This window comes from Eptatretus burgeri, chromosome 10, assembly GCF_056783735.1.
Source record: "Eptatretus burgeri isolate ZD-2024b chromosome 10, Ebu_testis_v1, whole genome shotgun sequence".
Classification (NCBI taxonomy): Eukaryota; Metazoa; Chordata; class Myxini; order Myxiniformes; family Myxinidae; genus Eptatretus; species Eptatretus burgeri.
In genome coordinates, this window is record NC_140970.1 from 44,879,017 (window position 1) to 44,901,913 (window position 22,897).

At 44.6% G+C, this 22,897-nt stretch overlaps 1 protein-coding gene across 3 annotated transcripts in view; it reads left to right on the forward strand.

The window, feature by feature from the left end:
• The window catches only part of LOC147018449 (monocarboxylate transporter 2-like), a 122,824-nt gene that overhangs the window by 11,686 nt on the left and 88,241 nt on the right, over window positions 1-22,897 (forward strand). Inside the window, exon 3 of one of the 3 annotated variants that reach the window (XM_085898092.1) lies at window positions 10,935-11,085. The exons of the other annotated variants lie outside the window; for them this stretch is intronic. Coding sequence (XP_085754218.1) covers window positions 11,030-11,085 — 56 coding nt within the window. The 5' untranslated portion in view covers window positions 10,935-11,029. The remainder of the gene's footprint in view (window positions 1-10,934; window positions 11,086-22,897) is intronic. 3 annotated transcript variants of the gene reach the window in all.

The window sequence follows — 22,897 nt, forward strand, 5'->3', positions numbered from 1 at the left end:
GTGATTTTGGTAGTTTTACCAGAAGGGGGTTGTTGGCGGACCTTGAGCGCCCTGTGGAAATGTGGTGGGGACAAATCGCAGAGAGAGCAGGGGGGCAAGGCTGGAGAGGAGTCGGTAGAAGACAGAAAGACCACCGACCAACCTGCGGTGATTGAGTGAGAGGCCCAAAGACTCAGCTTCATTGCGGGAGATGCCGATGATCTTAAATGCCCTGGTTTCGACAGCGTGAAGCCGAGAAAGGTGGGAGGCAGGAGCACCAGCCCAGAGGGGAGAGCAGTACTCCATCAGGCTACGGACAAAAGCTTTGTAAGTGGTCAGGAGCTCAAGAGGGCCGAGGAAGGACTTAGCACGACGGAGGATTCCCAGTCGGCGACTGGCTTTTGAGGCGAGGTTGGAAATGTGACTTTCCCAGGAAAGGTCATGGCAGATAGTGAGACCTAGAAGCTTGAAAGAAAAGACTTCTTCCAGAGGATTGTTGAGAAAGTGGATGGGGGGGTTTTGTAAACGGTCCTTTCGAAGAGACATAGTGAGAGTGTGAGATTTGTCTGGATTGAAAGACATGTTCCACGTGTTGGACCAGTTTGTGATTTTATCCAGATCTGCAGTGAGTGAAGAAGCTGCTGCTTGCCGGTCTGAGGGATGACAGAAATGTGTCTGTTCCCCACTGTTTTGTCCCTTCCACTCCCGCCCCTCTTGTCTCATGCCTCCTTGCTGTGAGTTGTGTGTTTGCTCTCATACGAGCCTCGACCAAGGTATACAAAAAAAAAAATTTTTTTATGGCTGGTTGAATAATTACCCCACAAACTCGAAGTGAAAAGTGGGGTTAAGCAATTGGTTCACTTTGTCTGTCTGTCTACAAACATCAATTCATGATCGAGGAACAACTTAATTTCAATTGAATGTTATATTCTGAGCTCATGCAGACGCACAGAGGAGTGAGATAATTATTTTACTGTCTGGCAGTCAAACAAAATTGAAAATCATTCCAAACAGGAAACTTAGTGTTTTTCTTGACGGCAAGAAGGCCGCCACAAACAACAGGCATGAAGAACTAATGTAACGTGTTAAATAAGGTGGTGTAAAAGGCGCTGCATCAAGGGCGGAAAATGTGTTTGTTTTTTTTCTCTAACCTTTAAAATCTTTATGTTATTTCATTTGAATTATACACAGTAAACCTTCAAATATCGTGGGGGTTAAGTTCCTGGAAAATGGTGCGATAGTAAAAACCCAAGACCAATGGGAAAAGGGGGGATCGGTTCCTGGGCTTTGAGAAAATATAGAGGAAGGTCGGCAACAACCAGAAATGAACACATTACAATTGAAATTGACATGTAATATATATGTGTATATGTATATGTATATATTGTTGCGGACCGGGGGTCGGGTGAGAGGGCCACTGGGGGGGGGGGAGCTATCTCGGTTCCCACCAGACTTCCCGGAATTGTAGGCCGTCGCACACAGATAATTCCGTGACAGCGGGTAGCTAAGGCCGAAGTCACATTTGCCTTGATGCAGGTGGCCGTGGGGTCTCCAAAATCTGCGGCCGCAGTATTTCCACGGTCACACAATGAAGCAGTTACATATGTTTTTATTTTTCGGGGAGCCGCATGGCGTATTTAGAAATTGTGGAGACAAACGTGGGGTTGCCGTACGGTCTATGATTTGATGTCGCACGGTGACCTTAAGGGGGCCCTGCGGCGGCCATATAATTTTCAAGGTAGCCTCAAGGTGCCCGCAAGGCGACCGCAGGGAGGCCCTAAGGCGAACGTGCGGCCAGACAGACGGTAACGAGTGGGTTCATTTTTTAATTTTTTTTTTTTTTCGGCTTGTCGAATTGCTATGGCGAACGTAGAAATGAAAAAAGTTATAACTCCGCGTTATAATTCTACGGCGACCCCTACGGCCTGTAAAAGATAGCCAAATGGCGTAGGGCCACCCTGAGGCCACCGCAGAAAGTCTGCGGCCGCCGCACGTTTCTGTCAATTCAGAGGGCGTACAGCCGCCGTATCCTCGCCGTAGAGCAAATGTGATTTAGGCCGAACCGACCGTGAACGTCAATGACTCAACCGCGTGATCTCAGGTCCTCCCGTCTATGGGTTAACGGGGTACTTAATTAAGCACGTGATTTAATTACCGGGGAACACGCCCTCGGTACGCCTTTTCCGAGCCGGATCACTTTACCGGATCGGATGCAGCCGAGCGACACTGCCAAGGACGTACCCGCTAAAAGGAATGGATCGTTGGGAATAAAGCCCTGGCTAAGCTAGGATTTGGACCATGCTGGATTAATGAAAGTCAGACAAAAACGAGCTGGGAACATTTCTAATAATAATTTATTTACAAGGAGGCGAGGAAAGTTATGTGGTACGGTGAATAGTTTTATTGGTGTGTGTAATGCAGGGATAGAAAGAAGCGTGAGGTGCGACAATAATACAAGCAACTTACAAAAGCAAACACAGAGCAGACTTAACCCGAAGTAATAATAATCTTCTGCAATCTTAACTTAGGAGGACAGGCGCCAGGACACACACTCACACGCACGCACGCACACACACACACCCGATGAAGAGAAAAAGGAGGAGAGGAGATGAGGCTAACGGTCTCTGAATACCTTGCCCGATCGTGCCACTAATATGTTTTTGGGAGGGATGCTCCACTGGGCGATACCTCCCTGACAGCTGGCGTGCCGTTTCTTGCTTCGTGGCACTTTGTGCAGCTGACGTCAGTCCAGAGAACAAGACACGGCATTGGGCATGAAGGGAGGGACTTGGGTGGAGAAGGCAGAGTCGAGAGCGAGTGGGCGGAGTGGTAGACGGGTCCAGGTGGGTGGGTGGAGTCAGCAATGTGTGGGCGAAGAAGGGTGGAAAAGTGGAGGCGGAGTCGCAGGCGATGACGACAGAAGGTGGAGTCGAGATCCGCCTTTTATAAACCCTGCAGAGCGGGGCGGGGGGGGTGCAGGCATGGCCCGGCTGCGATGGCCGGAAGCGGCTCCACTCCACTTCTGGCAAGATGACCCTAAACTGTGGAATCATCTCGCTCCGACCCCACGACATGACATGAATTGCCCCACACCCAACTCCGTGACATGAATTGCCCCACACCGAACTCCGTGACATGAATTGCCTTTCACGAACTCCCGGGCCGTGCCCCGATGACTGGCCAAGGGTGGCGTCGGCCCCGCGTGCCTGCCCGGACACCCTCGATTCGTGCTGGTCAATGTGCCTGCTCCATGATGCGCCATGCGGCCTGAGCTGTAATCACGTCCCCGCCTGATTGCGGCTTCGCCGGCCGGAGAGGCGAGAAGACATACCCGACGGTGGGAAACACCCGCGGCCGCCAGTGAGGATCGAAGGTAAGATGTTATGGCAAACCCATACACAGACCGTAAGATGTGTGCAATTCGTGCCCTGTTCTGTACAATAATAAAGTGTTGCGAGCGGCGTACGGGTCTGCCTGAAAGCACGTTCCGCACAGTACGCGTGGATCCGCCATTAAGCACGTAGCCAGCGTCCGCTCGATATTGGGTCATTTGTTTCTGTGTTGTGAAAAACAACATCCCTGTAGTCTCTTTAACAAATATTCGTTCGTATGCCTTTTCAATGCAACGAGCAATCTAATTCCAGATCATTGGAAACGTCAGACGAGCATCTCGAGTTTGTGGCAGAGGTTTGTTCGAGGGTATTGCTGTATCCTCACAGCTATGCTGTCGATGCTCGTGGTGTTGTCGCAGCTTTGCTATTCCCCTCCCCTGGCCGCGGCACGTGCTGCACGTGTTGGCTTCTGTGAGGACGCAAATTCGGATTCACGTCAGAAATAAGCAGAAAATCAGAGAAGAAATGAAGTTAATGGTGAAAGCAAACTTAGCTATGAGATCCCCACAACACACGTCCCGTTGTCCCTCTAGACAAAAGGGAAGGGACTATCTCAATGTATATTAATGGAATAACTGTTTGGGGCCACTATATGTTGGATGCCATTGCCTTGGAGGCTGGTGGTTCCTCGAACCGCAACAATGTATATATAGGGTGTCCCAAAAAATATACAACTTTTAAAATGCTTCGTTTGAACCAAAAAAAGCAGTAATTTTGTCACTAATGCTTCATTTCTTGTTGCAGAGACCCGGAAGTTAATTTTGATACCAAGCAAGCGCCAGAAAAATGCCAAAACTCACTGTTCAATAACGGACGAAAATTGTTAAACTTTGGCACCAGACGAAAAGTGTCATACAGGTGCAACGTCTGTACTCGAGACATTTCGGTATCCACTTGCGCCATGCATCAAACCTTCGGACAATAGAGTGCACCATCGCAAAGTTTACCAATGTGGGAACCATCTGTGACCTTCACAAGGGTCACAGTGGTCGGAAGAGGACAGGTCGTAATGGAGAAAATGTGGAAATGGTGAGACAAACGGTCGTTCAGAGTCCAAAAAAATCGATTCGACGACTTTCTGCCGAGACAAACATTCATAAGAGCACCGTTTAGAGGATCCTTCACCAAGACATTCATGCCTTTCCATCCAAAATTCAAACGGAAACGGTGCTTACTGATCAACAGAAATGCAAACGACTAGACTTTGCAAATTGGTTCTCAGGGAATTTGGAGGAAGATGCAGACTTCCTCAAAAAACTTCACATGACAGACGAATGCCATGCTCACTTGTCCGGCGAGGTAAACAAGCAAAACTTTCGGTACTGGGGAACTGAAAATCCTGGTAATGCATCAACTGAACTGTGCCTCAATCTGTTCTCAAAGTCACCATGTGGGTGGCGGATGGTTGGTATGGGATAATTGGTCCATACTTCTTTGAAGATGACCAGGGACGCACTTGCACGATAAACCAGAGGAACTATCGTGAGATTATTCAGGAATTATATCTGCCTGAGCTACGTACTCAGGCCCGTAGGAGAAACAACCTAATCCAGATGAGAACCCAGTGGTTCCAGCAGGATGAGGCACTGCCCCATACAGCCAGGGAAACAAGATGTTTTCTCAACCAACATTTTGAGGGCCGCTTTATCTCCCTCTACGAAGATGTTGAGTGGCCACCATATTCCCCTGACCTTACTCCTCCAGACTTTTTCTTGTGGGGGTATCTCAAAGACAGGATCTATGGAAACCTAGGCCTCAGACTCTTGATCAGCTGAAGGAAAACATCCACTGAGAAATCCCAAAGTGATGGAGAACATGACAACGCATTTGCAGGCAGTGATTGGACAACGTGGAGCCTATGTCGAACATGTGGTCTAAAAGAAAACGGCGATTCTAAACCAAAATTTAAATTTTGACATTGGTACAATAAACTTCAACCATTCAGCTTTCTATCCAGCCATATATCTTTTTAAAAAATATATGTTATGACCATCCTCTTTGCAAATGAAAAGTTGTATATTTTTTTGGGACATCCTGTATATATGTGTGTATATGTGTGTATGTATATATATATATATATATATATATATATATATATATATATATATATATATATATATATATATATATATATATATATATATATATATATATATATATATATATATATATATATTGTTGTGGTTCTCAGAACCGCATGCATACAACAGAGACGTGTCCCAAGACAGTTATGCAATTAATATACGTGTAGATAGACCCCTTCCTTTTGTTTAGCAGGACAACGGGGAGTGCATTGCGATGGTCCAATAGTTAGGGTTATTAAATCATTTTCCCCTCCTTTTCATTCCCACTCTTCTCTTTTCTTTCCTGGGATAAATCAGTCACGAACGCTTTAGCAGCAAGGTGGTCGAGCTGCACCAACGTCCACCCGAAACCTGACATGTGCGGCGAGTCACGTACACTTTAGCAGTAAGGTGGGTGGGCTGCACCAACATCTACCCGAAACCCGGCCCAAGCTGGCGGACCACGTGAGGGGTCGGGGCCAATTAAAGCGCCCGATTCGGGCGATGACATCGAATTCGGCATGTTCCCATCCCCCGAGCTTCGGGCTCTATAAAAGACAGAGAAGCTCCTCCGTCGGGGTGTGTGTGTGATTCGGAGTGGTGTTTTCATGCGGTGTGTTCCTGCTTCTTGACTCTGCCCACGTCTCGCCTTGACGAACCGCCTCCTGCTTCTCGTCTCCGCCCATGCCAATCCTCGTCCACCTGCCTGCCTGGTCCCGCCCACTACTCCACCCTTGCACTCTCGATTCCGCCCTTCTCCACTCAAACTCCTCTGACAGAACACAGGCTCCACACGTGCGGCTTGGGCCAGAGACAACGCAACTACTGTCGGGTACCGCACCATGGAGCATCCGCTCCCCCGGAATGCCCAGGTACCGAAAGCATAACCTCAACTCCCCTCCCTCCCTGGTTGCAAAAGTTCCTTCCCATTGGGGTTTCTTTTTCTGTGTGTGTCTGAGTGTGCTGGCACCTCTCTGTTAAGTAAGTCTGTTGAAGTGTATTAATGTTGTAACTGTTATTGATCTCACGTCAAGTCTGCACTGTCTTCTTTTGTAAGTTGCTTGTATTATTGTTGCATCACACCTCTCTCCTCTTTCCCTGCGTGACATACCCAATAAATCTCTGTCGTACCACATACTTTTCCTCGCTTGCTTGTTAATAAATAATTATCATTAGGAATGTTCCCCTGCTCGTTTTGTATTTTCTCCCATTGGTCCAGCATGGTTCGAATCTAAGTTTAGCTGGGTCTTTATTCCCAACGATCCCTTCCTTCTCGCCGGTACGTCCTTGGCAGTGTCACTCGGCTGCATCCGATCCGGTAGAGTGATCCGGTTCGGACAAGGCGTACCGAGGGCGTGGTTCCCCGGTAATTAAATCACGTGATTAATTAGGTAACCCGATTCCATAGACGAGAGGACCCTCGGTCACGCAGTTGAGTTATTGGCGTCCACGGTCGGTTAAGCGACCCGCGCGTCGCATAATTTCCGTGAGCGAGGGCCGACAATTCCGGGGAGTCTGGTGGGAATCGACATAACTCCCCCCACCTCGTGGTCTTCTCACCCGACCCAGCTGGCCCGCAACTATATATATATATATATATATATATATATATATATATATATATATATATATATATATATATATATATATATATATATATATATATATATATATATATATATATATATGTATATGTATGTATTGGTTCACGAAAAAATGTGACCACTATCTTCGTTATTGGTATGTGTCTGTCTGTCTGTCTGCCCCGACCATAGCTCCGTGGGATTTGATCCGATCCTGATAAAATTTTGGTGGGAGGTTTATATCATGGTCTAATTGTGTTTCTCTGAGAATGGGCGTGGTTTGCCCATTATGGGCGGAGCCACGCCCAAAAAACGTGTTTTTCGGGGGTAGCTGATTTCAATTTGCATCTTCTCCTCGGGGGTTTGTCGAATCTGACGGGTTTCGGTATTTGGTTAGCCCAATGGCACCTGCATAGCCCCACGGAGCTCGATTTTTATTTTTTATTTTTTATTTTTTATTATTTAATTTTTTTTGTTTTTTTTTCATTTTCGTGTCAAGGTCACAAGGTCACGAACTTAGAAAATTGCGAATTTTGACAATAAAAATCCATCTTCTCCGAGGGGGTTTGTTGAATCTGGCAGGGGTTTTCGGTATTTGGTTAGCCCAATGGCAACTACATAGCCCCACGGAGCTCAATTTTTAATTTTCGTCACAAGGTCACAAACTTAGAAAATTGCGAATTTTGACATAAAAATCCATCTTCTCCGAGGGGGTTTGTCGAATCTGGCAGTGGTTTCAATATTTGGTTAGGCCAATGACACCTGCATAGCCCCACGGAGCTCGATTTTTTTTTTTTTTTTTTTTTTTTTTTTTTTTTTCCATTTTCGTCACAAGGTCAGGAACTCAGAAAATTGTGAATTTTGACATAAAAATCCATCTTCTCCGAGGGGGTTTGTCGAATCTGGCAGGGGTTTCGGTATTTGGTTAGCCCAATGGCACCTGCATAGCCCCAAGGAGCTCAATTTTTTTTTCATTTTCTCCCAAGGTCAAGGTCACGAACTTAGAAAATTGCGAATTTTGACGTAAAAATGATACGACCGCCCAAACTTTGAGAGCTTGGATGACAATATTTTTTATGCATAATCTTGAGGTCATTCCCCACCTAAAGTGTTGAAACCATTTTGCTCTATCTCGAACACCTTGCTCGTGGCGCCCCCTTCAAGTTTGTTTTTACGCTGATTTCATCAAAGTTTGGATAATCCGAGGAATGCGAAATGCCATATAGCCAATATGACGTTATATTGTTCCTGGAATGTTCCAGAGCAAGTTTTGCACCAAAGGTCATAATCCTTGACCTTTGACCTTTAAAGTTCACAAAGGTCAAATTTTCAAAGTTGTGGGAATCGAACCGGGTTTTCGACCTTCGACGAACTAGCTCCAATAATCTGTAGCACGTATCCTGTGTCCTTATTTTAATGTCCACAACATTGTTTTGTGAACTTTAAAGGTTATGCAAAGGTCAAATTTTGAAAGTTGTTGAACGAAATCAGGTTTTCGACATTTTGCAGCTAATAATCCGTCACTCGTACCACATCATGTTGATCATTTTTATAACTTGGTCAAACATGATCACATTGTCTCATCCTTGACTTCTGAAACGATCTACATCGTCAAATACCGCTCGTGAACCATCGTCGTCTTCAGACTTGTATACACATATAGCCGTTCGTGCTTTATCGTGTATTTGATTTATTTCACTGTTAACATGCTGTGTGTGTGTGTGTGTGTGTGTGTGTGTGTGTGTGTGTGTGTGTGTGTGTGTGTGTGTGTGTGTGTGTGTGTGTGTGTGTGTGTGTGTGTGTGTATGTGTGTGTATGTATATATTTATATATATTCGTTATTGGTGTGTGTCTGTCAGTAACAAACACACATGAAAGCATAACCTTCTTCCACCTTTGGTGGTGGAGGTAATCTTACTATAATTCACTGTCCGTCTGTTCCCAGGTACTGCAAAAACGGCTGAACCGATTGCAACCATGTTTTGGGTGTGTAATCCTGGGACCCCTTGGAGTAAAATAGGCATAAATATAATAACATGACCCCCTTGACGGCTCCCATAGGGAGCAGGTGCTTCGAGTAAACAAAAAGCAAGACTTTTACCTTTACAATTTATTCCAAAACAGTAAGGTGGGTGAGGGTAAAAATATTACATGCTTTACTCTGCCGTAAATACAAAGCATAAGACTTAGCTCAGGATAACAATGATGCTGATAGGGGAGGGGGGGAGGGTGGAGGTTAGAAAGTTGTGGATCTACAACTTGCGATGGTTGTTGGATCAACAGGAGCACAACGCAGATGCCTGCTGCTGCATTGCCACATGGAAGAATGGTAAGACAATCCTTACCCACTTTGACCCAGAGCAGATTTTCCCTGCTTGGACAGGAAGGTACGAGATGGCATCTTCCAAAATTATCCCATCTCTTCGACGTTAAAAACTTGCTCTGGCATCATTCCCTTCGCCTCGATTAGTTCCATGAGTTACGGTGGTTAGTTTTTCGCAGCATCATGGTCGAACTGGAGCCTTCGACCCCGGGTGTCTCATGGAAACGTTGGTAAATCTGCAATGCTTTCTCCTGTATTGTCAGTCCACTCAAAGGCACTTTTTTCTTTTTTGTCCTGATTCAAGCATTTAGCGCTTTTTCCATCCTTTCAAAATGAGGACCATGGAACTGGAATGAGACTTTTACACTTTGCTGGCAGGAACACTTGCATGGATATTTGACACATTTACCGCACATTCTATTAAACTAGCGATACCCATGCACATGCACGGGATAGCAGTACAACATAGCTGGTAGCAGACGACAGACTGTACACGGGGAATGACAAAAATACGCATTGTGCAAAATGCAAGTGGTACTATGGAACGCCAAGACCTCCCAAACATTTTCGGCATGTTCGCTAAGTGCCACAGCAATTTCAGAGGGATCGTGTGACAGGGAGCCGAGTTTTTAGTATGCAAGCTTGGTATTATAATAGAGATGATCCACCCGTGGTGGGGGGGGCACAGATTCCACACTTTCACCTCTTGCCAACATATCTAACAACTCAATTTTTTTTTCGCACAATGTCATAACCTTTCCCTGCCTTTTGGCACAATTGATTTTGTCCATAGTTTTACGTTTGAGTGCCATTATTAACTGTTGTGTGGTTACTAGATCTAGTATAACACGATTTCCATACATTATTTCTTGTTCGATGATGATTCATTGTAAAACTTGGCTTCATTCCGTATGCTGGTCTGATTACTACAAGTAACTGTGCACGTAACGAGAAATAACAAAAGGGTTGTAATGGGAGGTAGTCAAACACGCGGACCAAACAATGACTCGTATCAGATCAGAAACCATGATTGGCCAAAATGAAATACCACGATAACTAAATCTGAACACAATAAGTTGCCTGTGATTGGTTGAAACCATGATATTTGAGGGTTTACCTTACTTGAACAATATAGAACACAAATCGCCTTTTTGGCACTTCCATTTAGTAGTGCTTCGACAAAATATTATGGCATTTTACATCATCATGACCAGTCAAATTTACCGTTCGTGGGCTCCGCCCATATCCTTGTTTCTCAAGACTGTGTGGGGTAAGGTGATCTATGAACTCTAGTTTGTTCAATATGTTCATCTCATTGTATACTTGTTATGGATGCATGTGGCATTCAAAATGTTCCATCAACATGATACTTGCAATCGTCCAAGACACAGCAACAGTTTTTATCTTTATGCACAAAAAATATGCATACATACGTGTGCGTGTTTTTTTTTTTTGTTTGTTTAAAAAAAATATAAAATATATTTTAATGTTTTGAATTATTTTTTGAACACTCCACATGCCACGGTGTTGCTGCCTACATATCGTGCTTTATTTTTGTTCTTTGCAGTATGTCTATGGATTTCTTTGTCTTTAGGTGGTTTTTGATGGCCATCATGGGCTGTCTTGTGCCATTCACGGTGAGGTGGATTTGGGCAGGTGGGCCAGGGGCAGTGCAATGATTTGTGTCCTATGGCTCAGCTGAACAGGGATTTTCCACCCAGGGGGGGTTTGCTGCCCACATGTGGGTGAGTGGGAATGCATGATGTCAAATGGCTTCATTGAATGCTCCATGGCATGCAATGCATGTGGAATGGCTTTGATGTTGTCCCGCTGTCGCGTCTAAGTTTTACTGCTGTTCCACCACCTAATTTGTGTGATCTGTGTTTTTTTTGGATTTCTTGTGTTTGTTTCTATTGTTGGCTTGGTGGGGTGGTGGGGTTGGGGGGGGGGCACAGTATTACCTTGATTTAATTTTTTTTTTCAGTTGCAATGTCTCAAGCATGCACAATGTTATTGATACAGGCTTACAGGGACAGTGCATGCCTGTCTGTTTGATTGCTTATTTAATTATCTTTTTATAGGCAATAAGCATCCAATTCTTCTCCTCTTCTGTAAACATCGTTAAAAGTGCCATGTGCTCAAAAAGATAAAAGCACAGACGAAGCACCCTCCTTTCCCCTTGTGCTTAATATATGGCTATAAATGAGCAAAAAAAGCATTGCACGATGGCTTCCGTCAAGACGTTTACACGGTGTATGGGAGAGCTCGCAAGTACCTTACTTCAAGAAACATCCCTGGAGTACCTCACTTAAAAATAAATTAATTAATTAAAACACTCAAGAAAATTTCAATTGTAGTTGGTTTTCAACTTGAAATTTGTTTAGCTTTTATCTTTTTGAGGCTGGTGGGGGAGTCTTTTCTTGAGAAAATGTTTATTCTTCATCGTACTTGCTTTGAATAGCTTGCAGCAAACTTATTGCTCACCACTTGTCTTCACTGGCATTTCACTGTCAATCAACATCCATGTACACTCACACCCTGAGCTTGCACCATACCCCCCCCTTGTTTTTTTCCAAGTCTTATTCAGAGGGGCACCTGTGAGCAAGATGGGGCGTTAACCACAAGTCGTTTTGGGGGGAAAGGAAGGGGGCAACAACACTTCAACACCTCAACACAAATGTTTTCAGATTATGCATTAATTATTTGGATAGACCTTTCGCTCTGGCCTACAAACACATGCCGTCAACAAATTTGAAGGCCATAAACCAAAATGGTGATCGTTGAGGGATATAGGCAGTTTGAGGGTATTTTTGGTATTGTCAGGAGGTTGTCAGTCCAGGGGTCCAGCACATGTTGGTCTTCTCTTGTGACGAACACCGTATGATCTTAAAACGTCCACCAGCAAATTCCAGCGGACTGGACACCCGTCTGAATGGCACTCCAAAGGACGGCACATTCGTTAATGCAATGCTTTTCTGAGAAGCATCCAGGTTAGTTTGGCCAGGATTTTAACCCAGATTGGACTGTTCAAAGGCAAGCATGGTACCGTTGAGATATATCTGACAGCTCATTTCACATTGGAAGCATATTTCTTCATGGAGAATGAATCGCTAGATAAAATTACTTGATCAATTGCATGTGGAGACCCTTTCAAGAATAATTTAAACCCCACAGTGTCATCCTGCTTATTCCATTTCCTGGTACCATTACAGCTGCTTAAATAAAAGGCCTTGATCTGCTGGTCTGTATGAAGATTTTTTGTTTGTTTGTTTGTTTCGCTTCTTTATTAATGAGATGTGTACCCTCTGCTTTCTGGACATTATTTTGGTGCCCTTTGCAAGTTTTCCCTAATTCAAGATTTTCTTTGACATTAAAGAAGCATGGAGTTGGTTGAGTACCTCAGATGATCTGCTAGCTCTACTGTTCCTGGCATGTTTTGAGGTACTCTGGGGGCCTAGTAGTTGAGGTGCTACAGTGTGTGCTGTGGATAGTTAGGCACTACCAATCTGCAGCGGATCAGCAGTGAGGTGAGGGGTGTTGGTTGACTTTCAATGCAGAGCCCCTCAAGGTGGAAACTTTATTTTAGAGCACAGGTGCTAATTTTCCTACTCTGGTTCACTGCGATTGTTACCCACACCCCCACCAACCCATTTGCAGTTAGGTTCCCAAGAAACATGGGTGGGTTATGTACCAACCAAAAACAGCACTTTCATCGCCGTGTCGATTTCCACTCACCGTATGAATCCCCTTCCAGCTTCAGATAAATAATCCAAATTGCAGCCTGCAAATCGCATAAACAATTGATGCATCTAGCATTTCTGGCACAGTTTTAATAGCAAATGCCATCATCATCTGATCGAGCGAACTCGGGTACACCTTTTGATTGCTTGGCACTGAATTTTACTCGAGTCGCAACGCCAGCGGTCGCGACTCCTGCTCATTTGGTGCCCACACTGGTAATCGATCCCGGGCTGCCTGGGTGTAAATCAGGTATCCTAACCACTCGACCATGTGGGTAAATGCTATGTCAGGATGGGAATTATTCAGCGTAGCATGAAATTTTTTTAAATTTTATTTATAAACATGTTCAAATGCTCTTGCATAATGTAAGATCACTAATCGTGTAAAAGATGCCTTCATTGTTGAAATTTACTATGATCTTGTGTGTTTTGGGTCGTTGCACGAAAAAGGAAAACCTCACTTGTAAATCTTGTGTAATCGAGCTACTTGCATTATAAATGTGCATTGTTTGCATTATACATGTGTCAATGACTTGGATAAAAAGACTGGACTACCTATGTTAAAATTAATGTTTGACCAAAGGTGGGATTTGGGGGTGTTTTAAAATAATTTAGTTGCAATGGTTCATAGTGACAATGTTGCATCTCCTTGAGGATTATCAAAATATATCGATCATCGAAGTGGGAAGGCCCTCTGGCTGACCAACGTTATGGTGTGTTCTCGAGTAAAGCTCGCTCGGATGTGGGAACATCGTTATTGTGGTGATGGGAGGTTAACAAGATATTGCCACTATCACATTGTAAAACTGTAGAGAGATGAAGAGTTTAAATGACAGAGAACAGCAGGTTGCCATGACCAGAGAGGGAGGGACAGGAGGATTAAAAAAATAAAAGAAGTATAAACACATGAGAAAGGCAGTGACTGGGAGGAAAATGGGACTACAAGGTCGGGGAGAGTCATCCGATATTTAGACCAGAGTTGATGTCGAAGCCACCCAATGCTCGCCTGTTTATACATTTATTGTTTTTAAAAGACTCGTCTAATAATTAATATTTTTTTATAAAGCATTGCATTGAAGTCTGATCCAAATAATTTTTAAGCAATATATGTATTTGTATATTGTAATCAGCAACAAGAGCGCAAGTGAGCACAATATACGCCCGGACAAGTAGGTATATACAGAATTGTGCTACTACATGGAAAACAGCATCCTGGTTGCCATGGCAACCACTTTAGATGATGAACGTATGTCACGACACACCGTCTCCACAGTCTGTACCTATGTACCAAATATGAAACGTGAAAGTTAAAAATTTTGGGAGTTAGAGTGCGGATAGGAACGGACGGACGGGCAGACAGACAGACGGATGGACGGACGACCGGTATCACATAATACGCCCGATATATATATATATATATATATATATATATATATATATATATATATATATATATATATATATATATATATATATATATATATATATATATATATATATATATATATATATATATATATATATATATCTCGGGTGTATAAAAAAATAGTGTGATTGATAAAAACATTAGAAAGGAAAAAATAACTTGCACCAAAAACTTTAACATCTTCACGCTCACGCTGATGCTGACGCTCACGCTCACGCCGGGGGTATCGCTATAGCTCTCTGTTCTTCGAACAGGCGAGCTAACAATTTGGCTTTTTCACAAGCAGTGTCCAGCAGTTCGAAGAAAAGGGATAAACTGTCGTCCTGGTGTTTCGCATATAAGATGATACACCAATGTGTATGGAAGTTAAACGGGACATCCTGTCTGCTAACATTAGTTGGTCGACGTTTAAAATCTCACTTTGTCCTTCACGAAGAATAGGCGAGTTATCACTGGCACCCTGAATAATATTACTGGACACTGAAGACCAAACCACTTGCTACCTGCTGAAAATGCAGGTTAAATCTTAGAGTGTGCTGGTTGCTGTTTGGCAGCAGCTCCAACATTCAAAACGAGCTTGCGTTCCCAGGTTTTCGGCATGTCAAATGTGAACGGCTGTTTTTGTCGACAAAGGACAACCATGACCTCTACTGTAGTGGGAATGATATTGTGTTATGAAGCGCCATCCCCTTATGTTCTTTCCCTCGCATCTTGTGTCATCCACTATGTAGGTTACAGTTCATAAAACGAATCAAGTCAATATATTACACAAGTAAAAATAACCAGCCATTAACGAACGAAGCAAGAAAAAACCCCAATACAGGTGACCCTTGTAGAACGCGAAACGCCTTGTTATCAGAAAACATGTTCTTGGAGCAATATTTAACATGTAAAATGGGGGTCATGTTTCAAACGGGAAAGATTTCAACCTTTTATGGTTGAAGGCCTACATATAAACCTCAAAAAAGCAGTCAACAATGCATGAATATAATGTATAGCAAATAAAAACATGAAAATTAATTACTTTTTAATAAGTGTTGTCATGATTGGGGTAGGATACAGTATATCTTGCTTGTGGCAGGCTGTCCAGTAGAGGTTGAAGGCTCAGAAGATGAAATGGAGACTGATTGGCTTGGGATTTTTTTTTGAACTTCATAATGGAGACTTGAGTGGCTGCCTTCATTTTGTGTTCGTCGACTTCCTTGTAACATTTCAGGACGTTCTCAATCTTCCTCTGCATCTTGGAACGTCTCATGCAGTTGGGATCGTGTTCATCAAATATGGCCACGGCTTCATTGACTAGTTTGAAACCTTCAGCCATGATCTTTGTCGTGAGGGTTTTAACAGGTGCAACATCCTCAGGACTCAATTCTGATTCCTCTCTGAAGCGCTCCTCTTCCAGAGCCAGAAGATCCTCATTGCTCAGCTCCTTCCTGTGTGAGAGAAGCAAATCCTCAACATCATCTTCGTCAACCTCCTCAAATCCCACTTGCAGGGCTGCGTCCACAATCTTTTACCTTGCTTCACTGACTTAAGCATCCGTAAAACCTCTCAACACAATCACTGCTTCAGACCAGAGTTGATGGAGATGAAGGTGCGACTGGGCATGCATTTCTAATGAAGTCCAGTTTCATGGAGGTTTAACACCTGGCTTGATGTGTAACCTCCATCCCAATCACTGATTTGAAGACAGCTGGAAATTGTTTAGCAGCAGCATGACCAACAGTAGCAGCTTCCCCAGTCAACTTGAGATTCTGGAATGCATGGCGACTCTTGAAGCACTCAAACCACCCATGACTGGCAGCAAAAGGCACTGGATCATTGGTGTCTTTGGTTAGAGCGTCATGCAAACTCCTCACCTTCTCTTGAATGACTATTCCAGACAAGGGCATGTTCTGTTGGTTCTGATGCTCTATCCACATGGTCAGCATTTTCTCACAATAGCATCAGGCTGAGATCTTGCAGTTCTGGTAACACTTCTTGCGTATGGCAGCTTGGCTGCCAGGTAGCTATCATTTTGTTGGGGGCATGGCTATGCCACTGATGCAGTGCCCCCTATACCAGTACACCTGCACTCATTTCGCTGACCTTAGAAGGATGACAGGCTGAGTCAACCCCATCTGGTGTTAATTCAGTGGCCAACGGGGCTTGAACTAGAGACCCGAAGATCAAAAGTCAGCCACCTGAACCGCTAAGCCATCACCAGGCTTCTGGTAACACTGAGATTCGTTGTTGTCTTGGAGCTCTAATGGATTTTATCACTATTGTCATGAATGATTCTCATTGTAGTATCCGAAATCCCATCTCTGAATATCAGTGCTGCACTCACCTCTATCAAACTGATCTAAAACTTTTAATATTATCTCCAGTGCCATTTGTGACACGCTTTACAGCCATAGTTTCGGCCGCTGTGAGTGACGGAGCACGAGTGACTTGCTCAGCTTAATGCATGTTTGAAGTGCCTGCCATTCAGAAACAACTTTAGGGTTGTTGTTGTTGTTGGTTATCTGAACGGAACTATAAAAATAAAGAAGGCACTTCCGACACGGCCCGGATGGCTGACCAGCTGGAGTTTTGCTCATGTTACGTGGTGTTAGAAGTGATCTGCAAATAACCCCATTCATTCGTGCCATCTTAATCTGGTATCTGAGATACATAAACTATGACATCCGTAAACTTTGAGCACCCCATGATTGACTGGGATTCGGCTTCGTTATATTAGGAATTTGTTAGATTTTAAAATCACGTTGGATTTGTTTTCGATGGTCCATTGGCTGATGTGCCTGACAAACGCAAGGCAGGCTGGCTTGGAACATAGATCGGAGAACAAGGACAAGAGATTATACAAAACTTTTGAATGGATTGAATGTGAGAAGGATGACCGCAACAAAGTTCTGAATAAATTTGAATTGTATATTCGTGCCTGAAAAAACAAGCACATTGCGAGGCATTGGCTGTTCAGGAGGAAACAAAGCTTCAAGGAATCACTTGACAACTTTGTTAAGGATTTGTGTCTCATTCTCTTGGACTGCGAGTATGTGCAATCTGAAGATTTGCTCGTGGATACGATTATCCAACGCGTGTATGAGGAGAAGGTCCAAGAGTGCCTGCTAGACAGAGGTGAGGAACTTACGCTGGCCAAAGCTCTTCAAGTGGGTCAGCAATATGAGCTTTCAAGGACTCGAGTTCCACATGCTCTTGTTGCAAGAAACTGAACCATCAATTGGCTTGCAGCTTGCCGTCGACATGCCAGCATACATTCCGTTGAAACTCAGTTGGACGGCGCTTGTGTTGATACAACAGAGTACATGGATGAAACCAATGGGAAAATTATACGCATCGGTACACTGCAGACAACGGCTGCATCATGAGTTGATAAATGGAGGCAGTCTTTCTTGGTATCAGGAAGGCAAGTGACTTTCAGAATTGTTTCCGGAGCTCGCTGCAACACAATGACACTATCTGATTATCAGTGTCTCATGCACACTGCCAAACTCTGTCAATCAGCAAAGGTATTGTGTACCTACTCGAATCACAGGATAAAACCCATAGCAGCCGTGGATCTTCCTATTCAGTACCATGGGAAGACATTCACCACAACCTTTAAAGTGGTCGCTCTCTCACAGGAAAACATAATATCCGGAGATACAGCTAAAGTTCTGGGTCTGATCAGACTTTATTCCATTGCAGCTGAAGTGGACCCCAGTGACATTCTTGTAGCTGGTCCAAACATGGAGTTGCATGATCGAATTCTGAAAAAGGTTATTGAGAGAGCAACAAATTACAATCTGATGTTGAATCTGCAGAAGTGCAAAATCCGCCAGTCACAGGTACAGTACGTAGGACACATACTGTCTGCTGATAGATTATCGTCTGATCCGGCCAAAGTTGAGGCAGTTCATAGTATGCCGATTCTGACCAATAAGGAAGCTGTGAGGCGCTTCATTGTATTTATCATGTCTCTGTCAAAGTTCATCCCTCGGTTGAGTGAGGAGTGGCTCCACTCCAAGAACTGCTGAAATCAGATGTTTAATATCAATGGCAATCGGTTCAAGCCAGAACATTTGAGAGACTGAAGGAACTTTGCTCTTCTCCGCCTGTTTTTGCGTACTTTGATGTCAACAAACCAGTTGAGATTCACTGTGATGCAGTTCTCTTACAGGACAACTGACCTGTCGCATACAGTTCCAGGACCCTTACGGAGACAGAGACACAGTATGCACAAATCGAGAAGGAGATGCTATCCATAGTTGATGCCTGCAAGAAGTTTCATCGTGATACATTTGGGAAACCAGCCACCATCTACAATGACCATAAGTCTCTGGAAATGATCGTCAATAAGCCGTTGCTGTCCGCTCCGATGAAACTGCAGAGCATGCAACTACGATTGCAATGGTATGACCTCAACATTCAGTTCAGAAGATGAAATGAAGGATTTACGCTGCAGTGCAACTCTTGAGCAGCTAAAAGCACAGTTTAGTCGACATGGTCTACCGGAGACTCTCTGGAGTGATAATGGGACTATGTACAACTCACAACTTGTGAGGAAATTTTGCAAAGATCATGGAATCATTCTTAGATAGTCTTGTCCCAGATATCCACATTCAAATGGAGAGGTAGAGAGGGCTGTACAAACAGTAAAACGACTCTGGCGAAAATCTACAGACAAGCACCTGGCCTTGCTGGATTATTGCAGAACACCACTGGAAGGCATTCATCTATCACCGGCTTAACTACTGATGGGAAGACGTCCGAGGAATATCCTTCACATTGCCTGAGGTCTTCTGGTGCCTATAGCTTATGACCATGATGCTGTAAAAAGGCACTTTGACCTGGAAAAAGCAAAACAGAAGTTATACCATGATCGTCACTCACTCAAAGATCTTCCACCATTACATCAGAATGATGAATTTAGAATGGAGCCTCCTACGGGTTCCAAAAGGTGGATACCAGCTGTGATTGTGAAGCAGCATTCTGAGCCACGTTCGTAAATTGTTCAGTCCCGAGAAACAGGTGACACTTATCGCCGTAACAGTCGACATTTACGTAAGAGCACCAGTGTAGCCAATGAGGGTGTTACTCTCGATCGGTCTTTCATTGATGCTGATAACGCTACAAGTGAGGCCCATGGTGGCTCAAGCTGTTCGTCAGACATGAAGCTTCCAGCTGGTGACACTGCACCTACTGTAGATCTGGGTGAGCTAAACAGAGCAGTCACCCCGTCAGTGTCTACAGCTCATCCAGTTACCCCATGCATAACTCGTACTCGAAGTGGTTGTATCAGTCGTCGATCAAACAGACTTGACTTGTGATGAAATGTAAATGTTACCCTTAAGTTTGGATGTTTCCTCGCACTGAATTGGTTTGAGTTCCGGACTGTTTGTTCATGTAATAATAACTTGTTCAATGCTCTCGTCCATCTTGAAGGGGAAGATGTAATATATGTTTGAAGTGCCTGCAATTCAGAAACAACTTTAGTGTTGTTGATTATCTGAATAGAACAAGAAAAAGAAAGAAGGCACTTCCAGTGCGGCCTGGATGGCTGAAAAGCTGGAGTCGTGCTTATGTTACACACAGCATGACATAGCACAGTTGTTGTTGTTGTTGTTGTTGTTGTTGTTGAATTAAAATCCACACTGTAGCGAAAACACGTTATGTGAGGGTCAACCACGTATCTGCATTCTTAAGCTTTTCTCACTCAAAGTTCTCACCCACAGAGAGCATGCAATGTTGCATCAAGAAATTGGACATTGCTGAGGTCACAGATCCATACCAGCTTACATGCAAGCTTGTTCACCACAGTTAAGAAACACCAGCTGCGAGAGATGCAGAACCTAGAAACTTGCAACTACGTTGTCAACACTTCGCACTGTCAGGAGGCCAACTCTTCCCCATTCTTCCCTGCTGCCCAGATTCGTCAGGGCAGCGGGGTCATGCTCAGGGAGCCGATTGGTCCTCATGCACCAGCCCTTTCCCTCTTGTGTGTCTGTCTCTGTTGGGTGGTCGCTAGACGACCCTTATTCTCAGGTTTTCCGTCTGTCTGTATGCAGGCCCATCGCTAGGGGGGGGCATTTGGGTGCAATGCCCCCCATGGCGCATCTGGTGCTCCCCCACTTGTATGCCACCCATTTATGCCCTGTTGCACCCTGTGAACAACTTAGTGTTTAAGGATGAGCGCCCACTGTGAACTTGCTGTTTAAGAGTTCACCTGTGTGAACTAAAACCCTTATTCCAGATGTTCAACATGTATGATGTTCTAAATCCACAAACACACAATGTAACTCTTTCTGGCCTTCCCTATACTTCTCCATCAACATTCTCAAAGCAAACATCGCATCAGTGGTGCTCTTTCCTGGCATAAACCCATATTGCTGCTGACAGATCGTCACCTCTCCTCTCAACCGAGCTTCCACTACTCTTTCCCACAACTTCATGGTGTGGCTTAACAACTTTATCCCTCTAATTTCCACAGCTCTGCACATCATCCTTATTCTTGAAAATCGGAACCAGTACACTTAATCTCCACTCCTCCGGCATCCTCTCACTTTCCAAGACTTTATTAAACAATCTGGTTAACAACCCCACTGCCATCTCTCCTAAGCACTTCCATGCCTCCACTGGTATACCATCTGGGCCAACCGCCTTTCCACTTTTCATCTTCTTCATAGCAGTCCTCACTTCATCCTTTACTGATCCACCCCACTTCCAGATTCACTATCTCCACCTCTTCCAACCTTCTCTCTCTCATTTTCTTCATTCATCAGCTCCTCAAAGTACTCCATCCACCTTCTCAACACACTCTCCTCGCTCGTCAGCACATTCCCATTTGCGTCCTTTATCACCCTAACCTGCAGCACATCCTTCCCAGCTCGGTCCCTCTGTCTTGCCAATCGGTATAAATCCTTTTCCCCTTCTTTTGTATCCAGCTTCTCATACAGCTCGTCATATGCCTTTTCCTTGGCCTTTGCCACCTCTCTTTTTGCTTTTCGACGCCACTCCTTGTACTCCTGCCGACTTTCTTCATCTCTCTGACTATCCCACTTCTTTTTCGCCAACCCCTTCTTCCTTATACTTTCCTGTACTTCCTCATTCCACCACCAAGTCTCCTTATCTTCCTTCCTCTGTCCAGATGTTACACCAAGTACCTTCCCAGCTATCTCCCTCACAACTTCTGCTGTCGTTGCCCAATCATCCCACCCATCTTTACCACCATCCAACGCCTGTCTCACCTCCTCCCTAAATTTCACGCAACAGTCTTCCTCCTTCAGCTTCCACCATCTGGTCCTTGGTTCAGCCCTCACTCTCTTCCTCAACCTCACCTCCAAAGTCATCCTACAAACCACCAATCGATGCTGTCGAGCTACACTCTCCCCTGCCACAACCTTACAGTCACTAATCTCTTTCAGGTTGCATCTCCTACTTAAGATGTAATCCACCTGTGTGCACTTTCCTCCACTCTTGTATGTCACCCTGTGTTCCTCCTTCTTCTTGAAATACGTGTTTACCACTGCCATTTCCATTCTTTTTGCAAACTCTACCACCATTTGCCCTTCCACGTTTCTCTTGTTGAGACCGTACCTCCCCATCACCTCCTCATCCTCTTTATTCCCTTCCCCAACATGTCCATTGAAATCTGCTCCAATCACCACTCTTTCATCCTTGGATACACTCTCCACCACTTCATCTAACTCACTCCAGAAATCTTCTTTATATTCCATCTCACACCCCATATGTGGGGCATATGCACTGATGACATTCATCATCACCCCTTCAATTTCCAACTTCACACTCATCACTCGGTCAGACACCCTCCTCACCTCCAATACCCTCTTGACATGATCTTCCTTCAGGATTATCCCGACACCATTTCTCCTCCCATCCACACCATGGTAGAACAGTTTGAAACCACCTCCAATGCTCCTCGCCTTACTCCCCATCCACTTGGTCTCTTGTACACACAGTATGTCCACCTTTCTTCTCTCCATCATATCAGCCAACTCTCGCCCTTTGCCAGTCATCGTCCCAACATTCAGAGTTCCAACTCTCACCTCCACACTTCTACCCTTCCCCCTCTCCCACTGCCTCCGGACTCGCCTTCCCCGTCTCCTTCTCCTCCTTCGCCCAGCAGTAGCACAATTTCCACTGGTACCCTGCTGACCGCCGGTACCGGTGGCGGTCGTTGGTAACCCGGGCCTCGACCGATCCGGTATGAAATTCGTTTTGTTGTCCGCATAATGATTTGGCATAGGTTTTTACGCCGGATGCCCTTCCTGACGCAACCGTAGTCGCCTCTTACGACACACAGGGATATGGTACACCTATTCTAACCGGGGCATACACCGGGCCCAGTACAACTGGTGCTCATTTCGCCGACCTCGGAAGGATAGCAGG